Here is a 25514-nt window from a genome sequence, read left to right on the forward strand (position 1 = left end):
TGTATTCAGGTTTTAATTCGTGACAGTTGGGTTTACTGGTGTTTTTGTAAAAATTAGCAATTTGCTCATTAATTCATGCGATGCTCAGGACGATTTTCAGGATTGTTTCTCGCAGTGGGTGCATATGTTTAAGCATGCACTTGCTTTCAATTGTATGTAGTCAGCTGCATTTTATTCTTCGAGTATGAAGGGAAATGGAAATTAGAGGCTTCGAATAGCAGATTTTCTGGCGTTTGCATTGTCTGAATTCTTTTTCATTGGAGCTGTCTGTTTTATTTTACCATGATGTTTTCCACTGCATTTCCTCGAGAAGGATTCAGGTCAGTATCCAACGCTTCTGTCTGAGTATTTACGTGCTTATTGCATGCTTCAAATTGAGTTCAGTAACTTCTATAACTGTTTACAAAATGGACGCTGATTCTTCTCCCCAGTCTCCCTACCACATGGAGATTTCACCGTCATCAAATTGACATCACGTGGGCAGCTTTAAACATACTACCCACAATGAATAACCAATTCTACAATACAGTGGTACAGTAGCTACATTACTGAACTAGAGACCAGTACTAACAACCTGGGGATACGACTTCAAATCCCACTGTGGTCACTGATAAATACTCTAGAATGGGAATATCTAATACAATGGGATACCATGAAACCACTGGATTCTTACAGGAATTGACTTAAATGGAATGAATTTTGGAAGCAGCGTATAACGTGTTAACAAAGGCAGAGCCAGTGTTCTAGGAAGTCCTTTGCAACTATCCAAGCTCACACATGCTGAAGTACTGAAGTTTCACTACAGAAGGGATATTTGCCCCATCACGAAGCCAGTTCTGTCCCACCTGCTAATGTAACAACACAGCGGGGTTAGCAGCACTGATTGGTATGAATTCTTGGAAACCTTCTGGAGTAGCTCAACAGGACTCTTGGTTCAGGATCAATGAATGATGGACATTAAATGCCTGCCTTACTAACAACTTCCACACCCCATGAAAGAATTTTTTAAAAAGCCTCAAACAAGAAGCCGTTACCATATGTAGGAAAGCTGTACAATTAATTACTTTAATCCTTTCTGTGTTAAACACAGTAGGTTTTTATGCAGGCTCATCATAGTATCTGGGACTTCAAGAAGTATCCAAAACTGAGATTGGATGTTGTGCTGCTGATCCTCACGTTTCAAGAAAACACTGGCCCTAGTGTTCATCTGCTGCTTTCTGGGAAATGGGGGAGCTGTTCAAGTACAATGTATTTGATTAAGAAATACAAGTAACCTTCCTCCGATCAAACTTTGTCTGGTATCTGCTTGCAGATTGGATGCTGGCAAGTCCTATTGCTTCACCCGCCCATCTACATTAATCGATCTGTTTCACTCATGACCTTTAACAATAAAATGAAACACCATTTAACCTGCTTGATCTGTTTTGCCTTTTAATATATGAACGTGTTCATTTTACACTGGCTGGTGCTCATTAGGTGAGACTATTTCCTCTGCGTTGAGCGGCTGTCACAATGCAATGTTGTGGCAACATGAAAAGCTGTATATATTTTTGTCCCCAGTGAAATGATTCCTTTGTATGTTCCTCATTTCTACACAGAAGGCAACCTTTAACAAAAACAAAAGCAAATTCCAAAATTACTTCTGGAATACCAAGTTACCCAGTTCCAAAGCAAATGAAAAAGTGTTTACCTTGCGTGAGGCATGGCGCGCAGTGGCTGCTTTCTTGTGCATTTCATTGGGAATCTGTGTAAATGTAAGATATAAAATCAAAAGGAAGATTACGCTTACTTTCAGGTGATCTCGTTGAATGAAAGACATTACGGACAAATGGTTAATGAAATGCACCTAATGCATCTATTAATGAATCAATTCATTGGTATTAATAACCTGAGATTAGCCAAATAAGCCAGTGTACTGGAGGCTGAAAGTAATTAGATTATACGAGTCTACAACAACAATTTGCATTAATGTAGCATCTCAAACTTAGTGAAGTGTCCCATGGTGCTTCACAAGAATTTGCTCAAACAAGATTTGACAGCCAGCCTCCTGGGGATATATTGGGACGAGTGCTCAGAACCTTGCTCTAAGAAGTATATTTTAAGGAGAGTCTTAAATAGCAAAGAAAGGTGGACAGGGTTAGGAAATGGATTCCAGAGCTGAGGACCTTGGCTGCTGAATGCATAGTGGCTAACGATGGAGCAACCAACTCCAAAGGTGATCAAGAGAGTGGCTCCACCAGTTTGGTGTTAAATATTACCTCACTGAAGTTTTGTCATTGATTCATGTAGCACAGAAACAGGCCCTTCACCCCATCACATACATTCCGACCATTAAGCACTAATCTACTCGTCTTATTTTTGCTCTTGCATCTCCAAGTGACCAACCGCCACCCCAGCCTAGCCGCTCTCCTACACGAGGGCCAGTTTACAGTAGCCAATTAGACTATTGATCCATATGTCTTTGGGATGTAGGGATGGAACCAGAGCACCCAGGAGAAGCCCATGTGGTCACAGGAAGAATGCGCAAACTCCACACAAACAGCACCCGAGGTCAGGATTGAACCCAGGTCGCTGGAGCTGTGAGGCAGCCTTGTCAGCAGCTGCACCACTCTGCCTTAAACTGCACTGATTCACTCTGTGTAGCCTTGGAGGTGCAAAGCTGTTAGCACACTAGAGAGGTCTTTAAACATAAACCTATTTCCTCTCCACCCACATCAAAGAACCTGGGGTCATGCAAAGTGAATGCCTGATGCAGAGTAAAGCTCCTCCATTCTTCCATAACTGTATGCCTGAGCTGCTATCTCAGAAGAGCACCCTCCGCTGCAGAAGTGTGGTATTTCACTTCCCACACAGGCATCTCTGTGGCCTCCTTTGCCAGGGGCTTTAGCAAGGAGTGCTGAGTTACCAGCAAGTTTCTGCTGTGACTTGGCATCTACAAGAACCTCAGCTGAGGCTGCCCATATTACGTTTCATTGGAGACCTTTTATTAAGGCAGTGGAATGACTTAACTCCCATCCCACCAGACTATGCTAGTTTGAACCTCACGATCTGGATTTATAATGACAGTGGGATAGACCAGAGTGTTGGCGACAGTCCTCCAGTGTTGATATTTTAGATGCTTTTATCTGTTCAGATCTAAATAGCAATCTATGTGCATTGTGTCTGGTGTCACCTAAGCAGCCAAAAAGGATATCTCCCCAGTTTGGTTTTAAACTGCCATTTACCATCTCTCTTTAAACATGTTTCTTGGCTTACTTCCACACGACCTGTCATTTTGCTGAAAAAAAAATCCGTTGCAAAGCTGTGAGATTTTTAAGGAGTTGGAGTTACCTGCCCTTTCTACTGTGCACAGCACCATCCATGTACAGAAAGCACTAACGAGAGCGAAGGTGAAACTGCACCAGCATTTCTTCCCATTCTCTCTCACTTGCTCGTCTCATGTACAGAGGAGGAGGATCGAGGGGGTAAACAGGACTTTAAACATGACCAGTTTGGAGGGGTGCAAGCTAGGATATTTGTACAAACTACGTGCCTGCAAATCTATAAACTCATATCATTACTGTCTTTTGAGATTAGATGGGAACTGTCTGTTTACTTATTTATTACAACACAGAAGGAGGCTTTTTAGTTCTTTGGCCCATGCTGGCTCCAGGGAGAGCAATCCCACTTCCACTCCCCTTATTCCCTGTAGCAGGGCAACTTATTCTCTCCCACATATCCATCCACTCCTCTTCGGTTCTTTTGCCATTTACCTACACTAAGGGGTAATTTGCAGTTGTCAATTAACCTACTGGCATGGTCTTTGGGATGTGGGAGGAAACGAGAATGCCCAGCAGAAACCCACGCAGTCATGGGAATAATGCGCAAATTCCACGCAGAGGTCAGGATTGAACCCGGGTCCCTGGAGCTGAGAGGCTGCAGGACTAACCACTGCGCCTCTGCCTGCCCCCCCTTTCTGTGTAACTTTGCTGATGGGCTATTTCAGAAATATAGAATTTAAAGCTTTTTGCTAAAAATGTAATTTTCCACCAATCCATTTTGCACGTAGGTTCATTAGAATCTGGATTCCCTTATGGGCTATCAGACGGTTATAATCTGCTTTCCTGCATATCCAGTTTATGGGATCTAGAAGTCAGCTCACCACTAACTTCTCAAGGACAATTAGTGATGGGCAATAAAAATGTTGACCTTACCAGCAACATCCACATCTCGAGAATGAATCTTTAAGAAACTACTGTGGCACCGCTGAGTTTTGTGAATTATAGGTCATGTTATCTAATATTGGACATTCATTCCCTACAGTTTGACCTTCTTTGCAATATGTTAACTGCTGAAGACCACTGGGATGATCGCAGCGTTATTATCTAGTCAGATTAATAGATCTGATATTTCTCATGCTTTTCCTGCAGCAAGTGTGGAAAAGAAAGCATGCGCTCATTAAAGAAAATGTCGTTAATGGCCTTACCAGATGAAGCGACTGGTTCTGTGATGAGTGTAAGCAAAGCTTAAGAGATCATTTTACATGAATGCAGCATTGCGTGGTGGCATAGGAAGCGAACAAATACTTCCTTTCTGGATGAAGGACTGGAGTCGAGGCTATTTCAACTTCATGATGAATATTAAACATGCACAACTCATTTCCTGCTGTCTATAGCAGCAGTTATGGAAAAACTCCAATGATTGGAATGACATTGACAGGTATTATGTTGTGATGCTCCAATTATCAGTATGTGAAGTTTTGCTCACCCATAGGGCAAGTGATTTGATGTAGTGCAAAATTCCACAACAAATTCTGAGAATTTCAACACTCACGACACAATGTGCATGGCAATTACTGCGAATTCTACACATTAACTCCCAAAGGCAGCAAGAATGCCAGTTGCTGAGTGGATCTGAGCAATAGCACATCACTTACTGCGACAAGCGAATCACGCGACCTTCTCATTATCGACAAAAAAAATCACGTGCCTTCTCTTCACACATGCACATCATTATGTATATTAGCCAACAGCGGTGACCAGTGTAAAATAACATGGTTGAATAAAATAAATAAAAATCTTCCACTTTTAAAACTCTTGCAGGTCATATGGCACTAGAGGCCAACACTTGACTTATCATGCCTGTGCCTTTGATATGTCTGATCTGCAAACTATTCCTTTTCAAGTATTTATCCAATTCAGAGTGACTGAATTTGTTTAGCCAGCACTGCATTATCGATGTTAGGAATGATTGATGTTCCTGTTCTATCCCATTTTAGACTGGCCAGACAAAACCAAAAGTTCCAGCGAATGTCTGTGTACAGAATGTCGCCACTATTTCAAAGAGGATGAGCAAGATCTGAAGAGCAAGATATTTCTCTTTCCCCCAACTGTCAAGGATATAGGGGGAGGAATGAATTGATGCGTCATTCTGTTTTAGTAGAGATAGGGGTATCGATTTGCTGTGTTCACTCTATGCGGCGAATGATCACGCAGAACATTTGTGTTATCCAGTGGCCAAGGCTTTTTATCTGAATCTCTCAAAAGATTATTATCTCCCATTGCAATACACAGAATTTCAAGTCTTTAGGCTTGCAAAACATTTAAATGATTATTTCTTAAATTAAGCTCTGTGGTATTCAATTGACATAATTCTTGTTGATGTTCTAGATCAAAACCCGGGAAGAATTTGCAGAAATGATGTTATGCACTCTACAGAATAGATAAAGGCTATGCGGGAAGTTTTCCTGTGGTTGTACGATGGAAAAATGGAGCTGGTCAACAACAGTAAAAAGTGGCACTCAAACACATTCCAAAAGATCTGATGGTTTGAATCAAAGCATGCTAAACTTGTCTGTCAAACATTTTTTTTATGGATCACTTATTCTTATTTTACATTAATTGTGAATATCATCTGGTTCCCTCTATAATGGCTTTCATCTGACAATCTTTATATTGGTAACAATGACTGACTCAAACATTGGCTATTAGTTTGGGTTTTGCTTCAATTGTAATCATCTGCTTTAAAAAAAAATCTAAATATACCTTGTGTGGCCTGAGTACTGCATTAATGCCAATTTACTTTACTCAAAATTAAAACGCTTGAAAATATTATTTCAGTCCCATGATCTACTACAGATTTTGTCATCAAAAATAATGAAATGGTTACATTATTCCCAAATAGGAAAATAACGTTTACTGATATACCATGTCTTTGAAAAGCAAGAGGATCAAAAATTCACCAGGGTTAATGATGGCCTTAGTTTTAAATAATTGATTCCCTTAAACAGTTTTGATAGAAACAATTCTTTCAATGTCATTGCATTTGTGCATGGCTAATTTTATTAAAGGCAAATTATCAGTACAGCATAACATTGTTATAAATTGCCTTAACTACTGCAGTGTCAGCTATTCTCTTGTGGTAGCTTTTTGATTTCAGTCTTGTTTTTCTTTTGTTTCGCTTCCTATTACAATACACTTTGGCCCAGAAAAAAGTGTCTGGCTTTTTCCAATTTCTGGAGTATTCCAATTTTTATATATATATTACAGAAAGCTTTTATTTATGATAAAAGTGTGGCTCCATCATCAACAGTGCATTCTATGTTTAGCACACAGTGTCAGCTCTTTATGTTTTTTTTAACCAGACAGAGAAGTAACTCCCTTCTTGCTGAAGTCAGGCCCAAACGTTATCTCTGCTGTATCTAGGATCAGTAATTTGACACCGTCAACTCCAGAAGAGATGCCCTGACCCTTCAGTGTCAACCACTAGTAACCAACCAGCTCGCTATAGTAAGTCAAGACGACAATGTGCTGAAAACTCAGCCTAAAACAGCTGGAAACAGTTAGTTCAAAACAACACTAGTTGGGGGAACTACTAAAAATCGCAGCATTTGATGACCCCACTTGTTAGAAACTCCAAAATATGCAATCTCCCAAATTGTCAACTCTTTACTACACTCTTCACTTTCATGCTTCCAAGCAGCCCTGTGGTTTGTATACCAGATGGGTTATGAAAGCAGTATAAAAATAATTTTGCCATGGCACTAGTTAAATATGTGTGTGTGTGTGTGTGTGTGTGTGTTTATGAGGTTGGCTTCAGATGCATGAAGATGTTGAATTTTAGTGTAGAACTTTACAAGCTTGAATGCTTATTCAAAATTATTTTATTAGATGTGCACTTTCTTCTTGAAATAGTGTAAATTGCCCATATCTATAAAAGCAAGATTTGTATTTAGGAAAATTCCAAAGGCTGGGTTTAAATGATCACTTTCTGAAAGATCAGCTATTTGCCGCCTCTCTCAGATTTCTGCTGCGATCAATGCGTTCTGCTGAAATCCTGCCTGCAACGTGAATTTCATCCAATTTACAGCATTGCACAGTCGAGAGGTCCACGGGTCTCTTTGCCATAACCTTGAAATTGTACCAAATACTTGGAAGTTTACAGTTGCTGCATACAGAGCGACAGAATGGCAAGAACGTCCTAAAAAGAAACAGGACTGAGTCTTTGTCCATCGTTCACCTATCTTTTTTTGCTTTGGGACTTTCATTAAATGCTGTGTGCTTTATTGGCAGTTAACTGAAGGGCAGGCTTGGTAACCTCGTCACTGTTCCCACCATTTGAAATGTCTATTTCAAAATTAAAATTAAAATTCATAACGGCTACTGATATGACATAAACTTCTCCTCTATAAATGAACTCCAACCTCCAAAACTTTCCAGCCACACAGTATTCAAACAGAATAAAGCATGCTAAACATACCAAGACCTTTTCTTTCTATTTTCTTATTACTGTTGTTCAATTAGCCCCACTGTTTCATTCACTGCATGCATGAGAGGACATTAATATGCACTGGCAGTTCCCACAAACAATATTCCCCTCAGGCTTTCCCAAGCTAGTATGCAATAACTGTCTCACAGAACAGTTAAAAAAAAATCATCAAAATAATGCCCATCCAGTAACTGTGCTCACATAGTGCAAAGAACAAAAATCAAAATTTGCACTCAATGATTAAGCACTGGTTTTACAATAGTAAATATAACTAATATGTTACAGATTAAATGCAATGCTTTTCCAGTGACATTTTTAAAAAAAGCAAATCTGTTATTACTATGGGATTTCAAGTATAATTCCTGGCATATTATCAAAATGATTTCTGGTGCCAAATACATGTTCAGGATGGAGGCACCCAGGGTGATAATGGTAATAGATAATACAAATGGGTATGTTACAGTAATAAAACAGATTTAAACTTATGTATTATGTAGCATACTCTCACTGTCCCTCTTGACTTTTCTCCCTACACCTGAATTTATTTCCTCATAATCAGCAAATCAAAACAAAGGACCAAGTGAAGGTGAGAATAAAAGACATCAAAGAATCATGTCATCAAAATAAATGCCATTTGAATGACTTTAATAAGCATAATAATAGAAAAAAAACAGTCTTCACAGAACCAAAGAGAAAAGACAGAAACCATATCTTTTTTTTGGGATAACACTACAATTGTCCAAATTGGAACAGGTAATTAAAAGACATTCTCATTTCCATAAGCGATATGTTCATGATCCCTTCAGAATTTATGAGAGAAATATTTTGTGTCTGGTATAATTAATCTGAATAAGATTGTTTCAATCACTACAGTCAATGTTTTATTTCTCTTTCGGGGGAAAAAGGCATTCTTTAAAATGTAAAGCCGCACAATATTAACATGCTGCCCCATTATTTTCGTATTAATTTGTCGAATTATTATTTAAAGACACAAACACACACACACACACACACACACACACAGACGCGGGTGGGACGCTGTTTGCACCCGCTCGGCAAAGCGAGTTTACAGAGAGTTTGAATTTTGGTCATACTGTCAGTGCTCACTACACACTTAGTCTTGTACAAAGAGAAACCAGGACTCATACTGTCTGGAATTAAAAAGTGTACATTTTATCGCACCACTTTTACGTGAAGACCCGAATAGGCCAACACGGTTAAGGGAGCATTCCCACACTGTCAGAGATGAAAAAGAGCTCCAATTTCAATTGAATCAACATTTAAAAAAAACTAAAACATTCTCACTGCAGTGACTGTATATTTTATTAACAAGCGTTGGATTTACAACATACAGAACGGAAACTTGACCTTCGTTACTTTCTCCACCCCCTCCTCCCCCCCCCCCCCCCCCCCCCCCCGTGTGGAAGGCATTTAGGAAATAAACCGCATTTATAAAACAAATACAGTTTCCTGCTGTGTGACAAACAGTTTACAATTCAAATAACGAAGAAATCAAACTATTATACCAAAGAAAGTGTCATAGTCTCAAATCTAAATTCTGAAGCAATCGCCGCCCATTTTCGGGGCGCCAAGTAAAATTAACACATTAATGGCATTTAAAAATGATTGTTGCTAATCATGGTTTGTGTTCCATGTCTGTCCGTTTCTTTTTAAATTCTGCAACAACTAACACAAAAAAAACAAAAAAAAGGAAAAAAAAAGTAACCAAAACAACAGGGAAAAAAATGAGGCGCTGAAATAACAATGTTGGTTTCTGGTGCAGCAGAGATTTGCCCTCAGCATTCCCTCCCCACTCCCCTTCCAAACCCCACCCGCGAAAAAAAAGGTTGTTTCTCCTTTTTTTAAAAAAAAAGTCTGCTGAAATGGATCAGTGCATATGGACACAGTTCTTGTTGCATATATTTACAAGCTGTTAAAATCGTCAGCTGAAAACCGAGAACGGCATAAGCAGTGAAATAGTTCAACTATTCTGTGGTAACTTCTTTCAAATAAAACGCCATGCCGAATGGAAAGTAAACTGGTACAAAATAGAAATTATTACCATACATGTCCAGCATGCAGGATTAATATTTTTTTTGTGTGTTTTAAATGCAAGTTTTCTGTAATTCACTCTATACAACCAAACAGGCAATATATGGATGGGGCTATGTTGCTGATAGTTCTCTCTCTCTCTCTCTCTCTCTCTTTCTCTCGCTCTCGCTCTCTCTCTCTCTCTCTCTTTCTCTCTAACAATTCTCAAGCAGGCATATGGATGGGGTGTTATAGATGGAGGATGGCAGGCGACTGCAGACTCACATGAAGAATTCTGGAGACGGCGGGTTGTCGCTGGTGGAGCCAGCCTCCCTGAAGCTATTGCTGGCGAGTTTCTCACACTTGAGTTTGTAGGCATCTCGCTCCCTCATCAGCCTGGACACCTCTTGCTTGAGTTGCTCTACCTGCTGGATGAGTTGGGTCTTCTCGTTCTCCAGCAGGTGTTTCTGCTGCACGCGTTTGTACCTGCAGGACTGCGCGTAGCCCCTGTTCTTCAGGGTTCTCCTCTTTTGCTTCAGGCGGATCACGTCGTCTTTGGAGAAACCCCGGAGATGCCTGTTGAGCTCCCGCACCGACATGCTGACGAGTTGGTCATCGGAGAACCTGTCCTCGGCCAGGAGGCTCTGGTGATGAGGGGAGCTCTGAATCTGCTGGGAGGTCGAGGAGGTCGAAGAAGCCGGAGAGCTGTGCTGTTGGTGATGGTTGTGATGCTGATGGTGCCCGTTGCTGTTGCCCAGCTCGTCCGGGTTCACCCCTTGGAACTGGTGGTGATGGTGGTGGTGGTGGTGGTGGTGGCTTCGGAAGCTCTCGAAGCCTTGCAGTTGCTGTTGGACGGCGTGCGCGTTACCGATCAGGGCTTCCACCGCGTCCTCGGGGGTGAAGTTCAAAGCCTCCGGGTTGAGCTGTTGGTAGCTGTTCGCCATCCAGTACAGGTCTTCCAGGTGAGTCTTCTGCTCGGTGGGGCTGAAGCTCGGGGAGGAGGGCACCGAGCTGCAAGGGGTGCTGATGGGGGTTGAGGAGACGGAACCTGCCGGCTGTAAGCGGTTGCAATGCCTAACAGTGCGATCAGCTCCCAGTGGTTCCTTCTTCACGTCGAATTTCATCAGGTCAAAATCATTGACATATTCCATGGCAAGCGGACTGGTGGGCAATTCTGCATTAATGGCCAGCTCTGTAGTCATTGCTTTAAGTCTTTTCTGGAGGTTCCTGATACTTTAAAGTCTCTCCTTCGTTTGCCGTGTGTGTTATCACTGCGAGTGCCTTTTGAGTGTGTGTCCTCTCTCTCTCTCTCTCTCTCTCTCTCTCTCTCCACCGCCTTCTTTCCACGGAGCTTCTCAGTAAGTAAAACTTCTTTGAATGACACAGTACATGGAGAGGAGAGAGTCGAGTCTTGCTTGCCTTCGGCGTCCTTGTCACAGCGCAGCGAGTCTTAAACCAGTCGGGCTGGCATTAAGAAACACGCCTCTGGTCTTGAGAGCTTGCTACAGCCGAGAAGAGGGGAGAATCGTCTCTTTTTCTTGAAAAAAGAGGGGGACATTAAAAAAAATTCAAGGATTGAGGGAGGGGAGGAAGAGAGGGAGGACGTGCCCCAGTGGTGCAGAGCGTTATGGAAATAGTTAAAGTCCTCCCCTCCCGAAGCAGACAAAGTAAAAAGCGAAAAGCTTACGTTTGCAAAGCAGAGATTACTGCTTGCTGCTGCTTCGCCCGCCTCAGCTTTGCCTCTCTGCAAGAACAAAATTAAAATAAATATTTAACAAAAAAAATCACCCACAGCCAATGTGTCTTTGATCAGCCAGCTTTTAGCACAGATTGCAAATCTCCTTCTTTACTGTATATACCCCCACGGCCTACGTCACCGACCGGGAGGCGGGGCTCACGCCTCCCCCCGCCAATCAGCGCCTCCGCACACCGGGATTAGCATAATAGGATAGAAACAAGGGAAGTGGAGTTTGACAATTAGAGCCAATCAGCTGATAATCAGCTGGGCAGCCCAGAGCTGCCAACCCAGCAGACACCCACCCCACCCCCTCCTCACTCTACCCTGCTCCTCTACAGAGGATCATCTCGCCTCCAACACCACCACAGTCCACTGACAGTGAACCCGGCTGCTCCCCATCCCCAGCACCACCACCCACCCTCAGCTCAGTGAACGAGGTCTCCCTGCACAGGCAACCACCACCCCCGCCCCCCACCCCCCGCACCTGAACCATTCACAGAACCCCGCGGGCTCCCTTCGTCCCCGCCACCCAGAAGGACAATTTCCCCGGCGGTGTTATTTCTCACCCTTGCACTACCCCCCTCCCCTCCCCACCTTCCTTTTATTTATCCATTCTGTGCTTGCTCGCACACTTTGGACACAATGTTCACTTTCTGCCTGACTTGCTCTCTTTCTCGCCCTTCACCCTCTTTCCTGCTGACTTTCCCTGCGCTGTTCGCCGTTTTGTTTTAATCTTTCTCGATCTCCCGTCTCTTTCCATTCCTACCTTCGTCTCTTGTTTCACTATTTTCCAGCCTTTCGTTATCTCTCCGTCTCTCCCTCCCCCCCCCCCCTTCCTCTCACATCCCCACTTCACTCCCAAACATCTGCCGATCTTCTCTCTGGCCTTCACTCTCGCTCTCACTCCCCCACGCTGACACTAAAGCAAACTCGCAATCCCCTCTGTGATATTCTGTGCTTTCTTTTTTTGTTGTTGTTGTTGTTTTATTGCGACCGCCGAGCCTCTGACAGGACGCTTGCATCTAGATTAACCGGGACCAGAGGCATTGTGGAGATTAATGTCGATCAGGTCGTAATGTCTCCAGCCCAGCTGTCCCGCAGCCAAGTACAGTATTTGTTCTACAAGAGAGAGGGGGGAAGCCCGTGCGTTCAAAACTTGCTACAGCCAAAGGTCGAATTCTGCGCGTTCTGCAAAAGGTAAAATTGCAAAGACCTGTAATAATTGCAAAATATCTAAACACAGATAATTAAAGCCCTGTGATCTTTTCGTGTTGGCATGCAGTGACGTTAACCACTTTACACCATTCTTAAACTAGACGTTATAATTTAGCTTTAGAGAAAATCGTTGCTTTGCACCAACAAGATCGATTTAATTTCGAGATGGAGGGCGGGCTACAATGTCCCCAGGACACCGCCGGCAAAATGTAGCTTGATGTTTCTTTCCACCTTTTGCATTGCTTATTGCAAAGTGCAAGTGAGATCAAACCAAGGGGATTCGCCGCTCGGTGCTTGTTCAAAGGCATCTGCACTTCATCGGCGCTCTAAATGGATCAGATTGCCCGGGCTGGGGTGTCTGTTTACGCGCGAGTACGCGCGGGCGCGCGCACACACACACACACACACACACACACACAGAGTAAAAGCGCTACAAAGTGCGACCCCAAGTGTTCAGAATAGGGTCTAAAAACGAGAGTGGAAGCCTTGGACAAGAGCTGAGGCACGGGACAACAATCGTCGTTAACAATTCCGCAAAGATCTCTGACCAGCAGCCAATTTGAAAGCAGTAATTTGAAAGTGTAGCGTGCCTAAGCATTTTTTTTAAATCACAGGCGTTAGTCTGGTTGGTATATCCGTTACTGACACAGAACGTCATTTGTAGTAGTAATGCATAAGCTTATAAAATAGTTGTATCCATCCAGCACACGCCTGTCTATCAATCTCTCGAGGTTTTCGGTTACAGCTATAATTCCATCTCTACGTTACCTATGGATTCTGTATCACATGTGTCCACCCATCATTATTTTATCGCTGTAATATCTGACTGGAACATGTATCATCTCCAATTATCTCTGAACTTTTTTTGTACCAATGAAACAGCTATCTGCACGGGCAGCTGTTTTATTTGTAGAAACAGTATCTGCAGCTGCGAGATTTAGAACCCCGCGCCTAGAATTATCTACAAGAATCGCCCACTTTTTTTTGCTTTCTCTACATCCCCCAAGTTATTTATCTTTAGATAACACCAACTCTGGGCTCTGATAAATGAAATCAAACGCCCAGCTTTTTCCGCGTGGATGGGTTTGTTGGACCTGATATTTCCATTTCCTCAACTTTAAATTAATGCAGAAAGTCGGGGCTACTAAGTAACATTTTAACTGGTAGGTTTAACTTGTTCGTTTTAATTTTTTAACTGATACTGTTGTAACCCCATTATCAGAGCATTTGCAACATCCGTGTGGAGTGGTACTTCGAAAGTTCCAACCTGCTCCCAAATACTTCCGTGTAAATAAGAAGCCAGTTACTAAGTATTCCCTCTCACATCCATCCCACTGATTTAACACCGCGGACGTATGTGCAGCGTGTGTTAAAATATTTAATTCAACAATTAAAAAAAGTTTCATTTTTCGAAAATGTATTGTTTAAAGTGTGGCGTGTATAAATGGCATTCATTTGATGACGGATTAACCGTGCAGTAAGTGTATGTTTCAAGACAGAGGAACGTTGATATTATGGGGATTTTTAAAAAAAAATCATTGAAATCAATTTGTTGCTATTTGCCGATTGCATCCTATCGTTTCGCAATCGATGCTTGAGCCGAATCTTCATTGCAAACTCAGACAATTATATGCAGTAGACAGAAACACGCCAATATCTGCATTACTTCGAATTAAAAAAGCCCGTTGCGAAATATACCATAACATTTTTTAGGCCACTTTATTATTTCAGCCGATGCGGCGACAAAAGAAATTGCTTTAACCCTCCGACTTGAATTCATCCAATTTAAGAAGCACATTTTTTTATTGAAACCAGCGTGGCTTCAGATTTCAAGACTTTTCCCACTCTGCTAACATAGATGAGTTTGCAAAAACAGCACGGAAAAGCGACTGTGACAAGAGATTCTACCGCAGAAAATTCCTCTCCCGCTCAAGTCTCGCATGATACAAGTGGCTTCCCAAACCATCTTTTAAGAGTTCCTCTATCGACTTTTAAAAGAACGATTTCTAGTGCAATAAAAAAAAGAACCTTTTAACATGAACTCTCGATGTTACTCGGGTGACTTCGGGGAACAATCTATTGGGGATACTGCGGCCACAAATCCAACCTATTAAGGAGAAAGATGAGTTTAATTAATCTCTCTTGATGGAAAGGCTTTTTTTTATTACATGGGGCGTGAACAAACCTCGGTTGTGGTGAAATCCATCAGGTTCCAACCTTATTTATACCCCCAAAATTTGATTGTTAACTAGTGTATTTTTATATATTTTGACCTCCCCAATGTTCCACAGCGAATCCGATCTCCATGCGCCGAAGCTTGTCCCTGTTTATTCGAGAAGCGCAGAGGAAGAGAGTTTAGATCGATCCCATTGCTCGGGTTTGGAAATGGGTGGCCTTCTCTGCCACGAATTAAGGACATAAATACATACATAGCGAGATAAATATATTTCTACTTATTTATCACTTTAGATGACAGGGATGGTGATTCGCGTATCAGAAGGACATGAATTATAAGATCCTCATCCTCCATCTCTCTCTCTGGGAATAAAAAGAATATTTCACCCTTTGCCACGTAATGAGGTTTGAGATAAACAGGGTTAAAAGGGATTAAACAGAGGCAAGCTGATGGAAAAGGCTGTGATCATCTTTGGAAACAGGAAAACAAAAAGAGGGTGTAACAATCGATCGGCAGATTTAGGCCAATGCAAATTCGATGATTGGGGGTTATTTAAAGGAAGGACATTTTACATCCTTCGGGTTGGCTGTATCAGTTGCTGAAACCTGGTTAGATCTGACCCAGTTAGAAATCACCCAAAGCTTAAATGGAGAAGCTTTGAGAGGTGATTGTACTTCCTTCCCCAGGGCCCTCTTTCTCTCTCGGGATTCATTATGGCAAAGTGATAGGGGCTGTGGAACAGGGGGGCGAGCCTTTTCCCTCACCCCTCCAGAGTCGCAGCTTCAAGCCCTGAACACATCAGGGACCAGCTCCGTCTTTCACACGTTCACACACTTAACACACACACACACACACGCACACACACATATAGCTGCTGACTGCACGCAAGACACGCAGATATGCACCGACCAGCCAAGCTTATCCCCAAGCACATATAAAACAGACACCAATGTACAATACGATTTCGTCAAGATAGACTTGCACACAAGCACACCCGTGCACATATACACTCATTCACCCACTCTCAGACTCAGCGAGCCCCGCACATCACAAACTCTGAAAGATACCACATAACAGCCAACATGCACTCACTCCCCGCTTGTCACACGCTACACTATCACAGCAAGGAAACCGCGGTCACTTGGTCAACGTTGTAATATTTCAGAGCTCTCACAAGGCGTTTGATGTGGAACTTTTGAGGGGCGCCATTAGGCTGAAATCACACCTAAAACCTTCCTTCTCGTTTCGGGATTAAGATAACTTCAACGAGGTTCAACATGGAAACCATCCCAGGGATCAAGCTGGAACTTCTCTTTAAAACCCACTATGTACAGGGGACTTTATTTACACTCACAAAGATTAACTCTTCGTAAGCCTCTACTACGAGTCTTAATATTCCTCCTATACATTGTTACACACTCAAAGTGCTGACGATCTAATCTCCTTTAAATTTAGAATACCGAAGGTCAGACAAAATGCGTAAAACCTATTCTAAAGTGCACCACAAGTGGGGTTAAATGTAGATAGGCATCAACAGAAAATGCGGATGTATTTACCTGATGATTTGTACACGTTACAGACAAGTTTTATTTAATCCCCGTGTTTGCTTTGCACATTGAATGGTGCCTGAAAGCAGAACAAATGGAATATACAGTAACACACTGCTGTGATTCACTCCTCGCTGTTTAGCGAAAGGAGCGGGAAGGGATTTATATGTGGAGATCAGGAGAACCAGGTAACAGAAAGAAGTCGATAGCTGGAGGGAACCAACACATCACGAGCGAGTGAGTGAGGGCAAGGGAGTGGCGTGTGCCGGGTAAAGAGCAAGTGATGGGGAAGAAATCAGCCGTTCTCTCTTGAAATTTATGGTGTTGTAAATGTTTTCCGGAAGAATGATATTTTAAATAATTCATCGCATTTTTATGCAGGCGCGTTGCCCTGTAGGGCAAGCTCTGTCGACGCTAAAGCGCCTCTGATAACCCGTTAGCAATCGCTACATGCTTGCACCCCTGGTTTCCCTCACGAAGAGGCTGCTCCCACCAAACGCTTCCGCAAAGAGGGGCAATAATCAACATTATCAGAAGGACGGCGTGCGCGTTTTACTGCCGGAGACCTGGCTATTTTAATTCTTGCTTGACATAATTAAACTTAAGTGCCCCGTAGTGTGGATTAGTAAATTTCTGGCACGCATATAAATCTCCAATACATCTGTCTCGTATATCTGCGCTGTATTCAACAAAAATGCAGTTAATTTTACACTCTTTATTGACTGCAATAAAATCAATTCAATTGCATTTTTTCTTAAAATGGGAAAATGTTTTAATAATTGTGAGAGTTTCACTCTCTGCATTTGGATCTGGCCCGCGATGGAGCGATTCAGTTGCGGTTTATTATAGCTCTCCAAATAACTCAGAATCGTTTTGCGATATTGACTGATGACTGTATCAGGCCGTCAGTTCTGCCCGGTGAGATGGGAGTATTGCTGCGAGTCGTTCTGCCAATGAACTCTGGGCTCGAGTGGAAACAGATTCGATTGGGATTTTGTTTTGTTTTTAAGTCCCGCCACATGCTTGACAGTTTTAATTCCCGCATCGAAAACAATATCTTTATCCCTGACAAACATCGATTTGCATATTGCTGAAACCTGCATTTTACCGGGCCGGCTAAAGGGGGCCGCCTTGAGTCAGTTCACCGACGAGGGGTTGATGCAACTCTATCGAAATGTGTGAGGGATTCACGTCTAGTGTTTACTTTGGTGTCTGTCACAGGAGTCAGATGTGAATTTCCTGCCTCCATACAGCTCCAGGTTTCGGGCTTGGGCTGGAGGAAGAGGGAACTTGGCTGGGGAATGGGCAGATTTTCTCCACTGATGCATTACCCAGTCCTGTGGTCTCTCTACTAACTCTGTGCAAAATTAGACGAATGCAACTCCTGCAAGTAAAATTTCTGTCCTGGAATAAACTTCGAAAGAGAATCAAGCAGATAACCGACCCTTCTTCTCAACAAACTGTAGAAGAGGGACCAAAGCGACAGAATCTCACATTAAATGAATTTCAGAAAATTATAATGGACACGCCATCTACCCCACAGCCCAGTGCTTGCATACCCCATTCCACTTGGTCATCCCATTAAAAATTCAGACATTTGAAAGTTCCTCTGTGAAAGAAATCTCGAAAAAGGCTGTTTTCTTTCACAACTGAACACTGGCTAACGAAATTGCATTTTCTCAAGTTGCACTTTTCAAAGCTTTCACGAATCCTCACAGCTAACACCTCTTCCGTTAATTACAAGGTGCAGTACGAAAGCATCTTCCAAATTTTCCTTGGAACAAAGGGGTTCCCGTCGACGTTATCCCTGCAAGACTTGGATTTGACACAGGAGCCCGGGATGGTGAATTGACGATGATTTCAGACCCACGATCCCATCCAGAATTTAACTCCGATCGAAAAATGTAGGCTACGACTTCGGAGAACGCAATTTCATTAACAGGTCGTTAATTATAGAGGCAAACCGGCTTTACTATGTGTTAAAAAGTGAAATATTCCAAGAGTTGTTTGCAGTATTATCTCAGAATTTAATGTATGAGGTTAGAATTAGTACAGGGTGCGCAAAGTTGCAAGAGAATCCTTAACTGTCAAGTCATGCATTGTGTATTAAAAATGTCTTTTTTTGTGAGCAGCGCCCAGGGAACAGTGCGAACCATCGCAAATTATGTTGAATTGCCATCTGCGCTAACCACCAGCGGACAGCACACTTGTGAAATCTTACTTTGAAAGTTATCTTTATATACCATGCCAGTTTACTCATCCAGAATCTGCGCCTATAACAAGGACTAGTTGGGGAACCACATCGGATCAATGCCTCTTCCTTTAATATTGGCTACAACCTTCATCCTTGTCTCCACAGCTCCCTTTCTAGACAAGAGTCCATTTTGCCTTTCTCCCTACCAGTTAAACGTCCACCACCACCCTCCCCCACTCCACAGTTCTTATCATTACACAGTGAATACCCCTTCCGCCCTATTAGGGCAAGTGAGTCACATTCAGGTCAGGATGGATTGTGAGAATTCAATCGAGGGATCATTCCACAACATCCAATATTATACAAGAAGCAATTGCAAGCAATGGTCATGGACGCTGTCTTCAGTATCCAGATAAGATAACCAATAAGGAGTGACATGAGACATGTCTACATGAGATGTTGCCTCAAGAAGGCAGCATCTATCATCCAGGATCCCCACCATTCGGGCCATGCTCTCTTCTCACTGCCACCATTGGACAGGAGGTACAGAAGCCTGAAGTCCCATGCCATCTGGTTCAGGAACAGCTAATTTCTTGCAATCATCAGGTTCTTGAACCAACCTGCACAGCCATAACCCTACCTCATCAATGGAACACTATGGACCACCTCTTGCACTACCATGGATGAGTCTCTGTGGTTTTTGTTTGCACTGATGCCTTTTTTGTGCAGTCTTCTGTTTCTTCACTGTCTGGTATCATTTATGTATAAAGTATGTATAACATGCTCAGTGTGTTGTCTGAATCTACAAACCTGTGATGCTGCTACAAACAAGTTTTTCTTTGTACCTGTAACCTCACTGCACTTATGCATATGATAATAAACTCGACTTGATTTGACAGGATGATGGTCAAACCAAGAAACCCATTTGATTTTCCTTGACCACAATTAAAATCATTAGGGTTATAGGTCTTTTCTCCCTATTTCCCTGAGATATGGGCACTGCCAGCAAAGCTGGCATCTATTGGTCATTTCTATCCACTCTTGGTAAAGTTCTTTTCAAACTGTTCTGTGCATGGTAGTGTAGCAGATAGCTATTACAGCACCAGAGGCTCAGGTTCAATTCTGGCCACACTCTCTAAGGAGTTTGTATGTTCTCCCCATGTCTGCGTGGGTTTCCTCCAGGTGCTCCAGTTTCCTCCCACATTCCAAAGACGTACAGGTTAGGAAAGTTGTGGGCATGGTATGTTGGTGCCGGAAGCGTGGTGACACTTGTGGGCTGCCCCCAGAACACTCTATGCAAAAGATGCATTTCACTGTGTGTTTTGATGTACATGTGACTAATAAAGATATCTTATCTCTTCCATGTGCAGATGCTGCCATAGTGCTTTTAGGCTGGAGGTTTGAAGATGTTGACTCACTGCTGGTGAAAGAACAGCCAATACATGTCCAAATCAGGATGGTAGATGGCTTGGAGAATTGTGCTGTTTTATCTTAGTTGTGATTTAGATGAAACCCAGAACCCCACAGCTCTGCACACCTGACTAGCGGCTGGAGATCGTAAGAGATATTGACTGACCTATATCAAATTCAAGCTGCCTGCAAAGGTCTAGTTTTAAATCTTCAGAACATTCTTGTTAAGGATCTATAAGTTTAGAGGGATGTGAGCCACATGCAGGCAAATTGGACTAGCTCAGATATTGGTCGTCTTGGATGAGATGAGCTAAGGAACCTGTTTCCCTAACTCTCCAAGGATCAATTCAATATCAGCTCCAGACTGCAGCAATTTGGTGCAGTTTGATGCTGCTTGTATTCATGTTTCAATTCAACTGGAGGAGGTCAGGTTTGTATTGGATATTCAAGCATATGCTTCGAGTATACAGCCAGAAGTGAGAATCCAGTGAGAGGACAGTGAGAGAAGTGAGAGCCACACTATTGCTCTAGCAGTTCACAGACCACATCACCAGGATTGTGGGCTTAAGTCAGACTCACATTCATCCTGTATGTGCAGCAAGTAAAACATGGCATTTTAGTTGCCAGCCATAGGTCTGTGGTAACATCCTGACCTTGGAGCAGGAGGATCATGGATTTAAGTCGTTAAAATCCAGTTATTTGAGTGTGTTGGAAAGAAACACTTAAAGTCTTTATCAATAGAGAATACATTTGAAAAGGGTGAAAGTTTCATCCAGTCAGACCAAGTGACATTTAGACAAGGTTAGTAGACCATTTTCTTCGGATCTTAACACAAAATGCATTATGTTCTATTGTAGCAAAGCTACATGGCTTTCTGAGTAGACCTTAAACACTTGCCTCTCAGGAAGACATATAAGGTATCTTGGTACAATTTTGCATAAGGGTATTGGAGCCATCTCCACTGTCCTCACCCTGTCCAGTATTTAGCCCTCAAACAATATTGGTTTAAATAAACAAATTATCTGACTATTGTTACATTTCTGTTTGTGGGGCCTTGTGTAAAAATTGCTGCAATGTGCACAGTGGTTATCAGTTAGTGCCGTTGTCTCACAGCTCCTGCAGCCTGGAGTTGATCCTGACCTTGGCTGCTGCCTGTGTGGGGTCTGTACATTCCCCCTGTGACTGTCTGGGTTTTCCCTCTGGGTCCCATTTTCTCCCCTATCCTAATGACATGCTGGTCGATTAATTGTCTTCTGTAACTTACCCTTCGTGAAGGTAAATGGCAAAAGAGTCAAAGAGGAGCTGATGGTATGTGAGAGAGAATGGACTGCAGTGTTATAAGGAAATTAGAGAGAGGATGGGACTGAAGGGATTGTTCTGCTAGGACCTGTCTTCAACCCAATGGAATGAATACCTCCAGTGTCATAATAAGCAAGTTATTGGTTTTAACTATTCTTTAAAAGCATGGTCCGGCTGCAAAAAATGCTTTGCAAGATACCAAAACTATTAAAGGTACCACATAAATACGAGTCATCCTTCACAGGTCTTATCCAATGTACACTGAGAGCACCACAGGTATTTTAAGTTTTTGACAGATTTTTAGATAATAAAGAAATCAAGGGATTTGGGGTTAGTGCAAGAAATTGGCACTGAGGTGAAAGACCAGCCAAATCTTGGTACCAATTTATTGAATGGTAGAGCAGGCATGAGGGACTGAATGGCCTCCTCCTGCTTCTATTTCTTATATTCCTATAATCCCATTATCATAATGAGTCTTGAATGGGCACTGTCCTGTAGTTCAAGACATTCACACAATGGTACAGAAGTAGGGATGCTATGAATAGGATGTACCATCTGTCCTACATAGCCATTAAAGTAAAAACCATTCACATGTTCCCTGTGGAACATGGATCCCTGTTCACAAACCATCTGTTTTAATTTGGCCCACAATATACTAAGTAAAGGACAACATAAATCAGAAATGCAGGACTACACGGTAGGCTCACCCAACACGACTACCTTCCTGAAATGTTGGCATATGATTTACTGAAAAGGAAATAGTTAAGCAAGTGCTTCAAATGTAGACTATGTGAGCAAAAGTAAAGTGATTTGACTGTTTTTCAGTTGCAAACCTAGAGCACTAAACGTCAGATTCTGCAGGACTATGTTATGAGATCCCGGGATAGAGTGATATTCAGGAACCCTAGACAGCCACTTTCAATGGAAATTGTTGCTTTCAAAGAGGAACTGTTCTAGTCTTACATACACCAAAAAAAAGTAATCAGGAAGTGAAGTGGGGCAAATAATAAAAGTGGAAATGACAAACTTAGTCTACCTTTATTAACTGCCTGTTTAAGTCCATTTGTTGAATGAATTGGAAACACTTAAAGCCTTTATCACTAGAGAATACATTCAAAAAGGGTAATGTTTTCATCCAGTCAGACTTGGTGATAGAATTCAAGGCTCGGTTTGCAGATGGTTTCCTTCAGAATAACAGTGTTAGTGTAAGTGATGATGGATTTCAGTTGCTTCACTGCCAGAAGTTCTAGGGAGAATATTGGCTGGTGGAAGCTACCTTAACACACTGCTGTATTATAAAGTTCATTGAAACCCCATAGAGGAAGGTACACCAGTAGATCTATTTTTAGCAATGATCACCAACAGAGAATGCAATCAATTCTCCATTGGCTAACTTTCTCCAATGATAGGATATGACTGAATGCATGTGTGCAGAACTATTCGGACAACTAAATGTGATCAACACACAGAGTGCTGGAGAAACTCAGCGGGTCAGGCAGCATCTATGGAGGGAAATGGACAGTTAAGGTTTCAGGTCAACTGGAACAGATGAAGGGTCTCGAGCCAAAAAGTCGACTGCACATTTCCCTCCCGAGATGCTGCCTGACTCGCTGAGTTCCTCCAGTGCTAAGTGTGTTGCTCCAGATTTCAGCATTTGCAATCTCTTGTGTCTCCATCTGAACATGTTGGACAACTCTTCAACTAAAGTGCTTTGCACTTCCTTAAAGTATTTTCTTTTCTAAAACAATGCGCTTCACATTTTCAAAGATGTGGCACAGGCATGAAGGACCAAATGTCCTCCTTTAGTCATGTATGATGGGTTGAAATGGTCAGAATTGACGCCAACCTCAACCTCAAAGTGTTGCATGTCAATATTCAGTATCCAGGAAGTTGCCATGATTTGCTTAGAGAGAACGTAATGCAACAGAACAGTTTGGATAAGAAGCTGGCATAGACGGCTGGCTTCCTGGGAGACCCTGGAGGTCTAAATCTACCACATAATATGTGTGCTAAACAACACCCATGTTATTTGCAACACATAAGTTAGCCCTATCGTATTGGCCCAATAAAAGCTGGTGCAACTGTTGCTCTGCAGAAAGACTGAGAAGCTCAGAAGTGGAAGTTGTCCCAGCACCTCAGACTGGAGTAAGGTGGAGGACAGTGCTATCACTGCTCAGTTTTGTTTTCAGAGATCCAAAGTCGAGTTTATGGTCATATGCACAAGTACATGTGTGCACAGGTGCAATGGAAAACTTACTTGCAGCAACATCACAGACTCATAGCATCAAGTAAGCAGCATTCACAAGAAAAACACAAATTATACACAATTTTTACAAGAAAGAATGCAATTAGAACAAAAAAAGTACACTTTAATGCAAAGTGATCAAAGTGGTCATAGTGTTGCTAAACTGTAGTGATTAGGATTGTTCTGTTTGGTTTGAGAACCAAATGGTTGAAGGGAAGTAGCTGTTCTTGAACCTGGTGGTGTGGGACTTCATCTCTGACTGAGATGATTATTTATTTCCTATCTTCTTATGAAAACAAGGATTTTTTTAAGCTTTATCCTGACAAATTGCAAAGTTTAGAACTTGAGTATCAGACCCAATTTTGTTTTACAACTGTGGCCTGTACAGAGTCATATATTTTAATTTAAACATTTTATGCATGCAGCTCCTGTTTATGTGTGCAATGCATGTGAATCTTTGTTGAGTTTTATTGGTCCCTTATTGCTTTCTGTGGAACTTTTGCCACGTATAAATTGGTTGCCACATTTGAAAAGCACTTCATTGGCTTTGAAGCACTTTCAGATATACTGTGGTCCTGAACATTGCTGTAAAAATGCGCATCTTCCTTATTTTTCTAGTGAAGCACAAGAAGAAAAGAGAACCATAGACGATAGAAGAAAGATTAAAATGAAATTTAAGTATACATTTACAATTAATCCCTGATCCAAAGCAAGGGATCAAAGGGTAAGGAGCTGCTGATAGTCTGTTAGTAAGGTATCGTATCTCTCTGATAAAATTCAAGGGGTGGCTTCCAGAAGCTAAACAAAAAAAAAGGACAGATGGCAGAAGACAAATTAAAAAAGTTGTGCATTCTGTCAAGAAGTGTCTAAAATGACCATCATTCAGCCTTTTGTAAGGCTCTAACCTGTTCACTTGAATATCTATTCTCTGTTTAACACTGTTGCATGTTAGACATCAATCAGTTAAAAGAAGCCTGGAAGGAGTTATGGTCAGGATGGTACTTGCAGTCAAAGCAGAACTAATTAATAAACTCTGGAGCTCTAAAGATTAATGAAAAGCCTTAACATAAGCGTTGCACAACATTTTTCCTCACTCATTTTACATTAATGTTTGCTTAAGGAGAGTCCTGTAAATTAATCCATTCAATATTACTTAGTAATATTTCTTCATTTAAATTATTCTGTGCATCGTTTTTAAAGTGAGGTTGATGTGGTTTTCAAGGAACTATTTTTGACTTAAAAATAACTGGCAATGAAAGATTTTTACATGATGTACAACACAGGTAGAGATTTTTTTATACAATTCTCAAAGACACTACCTGAACCGCACCCTTGGAAGTGCACCTTCCAGTGAAGAAATATGACATTTTAATTTCTCATGTCAGCAAACTGCGTGCCTCAGGGGAAGAACACTCCACTAATCATATCAAGTACTCTTTTTAGTAGTGTTTGAGTGTTGAAATCTTATAGAAAAATAAAATTAAAGGTCATGAGGTGTCAGTAAATATCTCAAGTTTGGAAGAACTCTTGGAAAAGGTGGTTGCAAAATTCTCAGTATTACAGTAGTAATAAGAGGATATCCAAATTGGGTGTAAACCAAAGAAAAATATGTATTCATACAGGGGCATGAATATAGTAAAACATCCCTTGATGCTTTACAGAAGGATTATCAAACAGTATTGGACACCAAACCACATAAGGAGATATCAGTGCAGATGACCAAAAGCTTAACTCAAAAGGTAGATTTTGAGGAACATTGTACGGGAGTGATAGAGAGGCAGAGAAGTTCAGGGAGGGAACTCCAGAGCTTACGCCATTGAAGGAACATATGGTAGAGTAGTTATATGAGAGGATGATCATTGGGCTCCTAAAAGGAGGAGAACCTGTGTAGTGGTGGGAAGAAGAAAAATAAA

The 25514-nt window shown here is 41.9% G+C and overlaps 1 protein-coding gene and 1 long non-coding RNA gene across 2 annotated transcripts; both read right to left on the reverse strand.

The window, feature by feature from the left end:
* Nucleotides 1–1449: 1449 nt before the first annotated feature.
* Nucleotides 1450–3412, reverse strand: LOC127578982 (uncharacterized). Its single transcript, XR_007957613.1, has 3 exons — nt 3331–3412; nt 1691–1744; nt 1450–1606 (listed from the first exon to the last, which is right to left on the reverse strand). It is a non-coding gene; the product is annotated as an uncharacterized LOC127578982 (long non-coding RNA).
* A 5725-nt stretch (nt 3413–9137) lies between these two features.
* On the reverse strand, nt 9138–11586 carry LOC127578981 (transcription factor MafB-like). The gene has a single exon (XM_052031590.1). It carries the CDS (start codon nt 10977–10979, stop codon nt 10059–10061), a length of 921 nt encoding a protein of 306 aa, XP_051887550.1. The 5' UTR covers nt 10980–11586; the 3' UTR covers nt 9138–10058.
* Between the last annotated feature and the right edge of the window lie 13928 nt (nt 11587–25514).

This window comes from Pristis pectinata, chromosome 16 (assembly GCF_009764475.1).
Source record: "Pristis pectinata isolate sPriPec2 chromosome 16, sPriPec2.1.pri, whole genome shotgun sequence".
NCBI lineage: Eukaryota > Metazoa > Chordata > Chondrichthyes > Rhinopristiformes > Pristidae > Pristis > Pristis pectinata.

Excerpts from the sequence above, each read along its gene's own strand:
- LOC127578981 (XM_052031590.1), bottom strand. The coding sequence starts at position 10,979 with ATGACTACAGAGCTGGCCATTAATGCAGAATTGCCCACCAGTCCGCTT.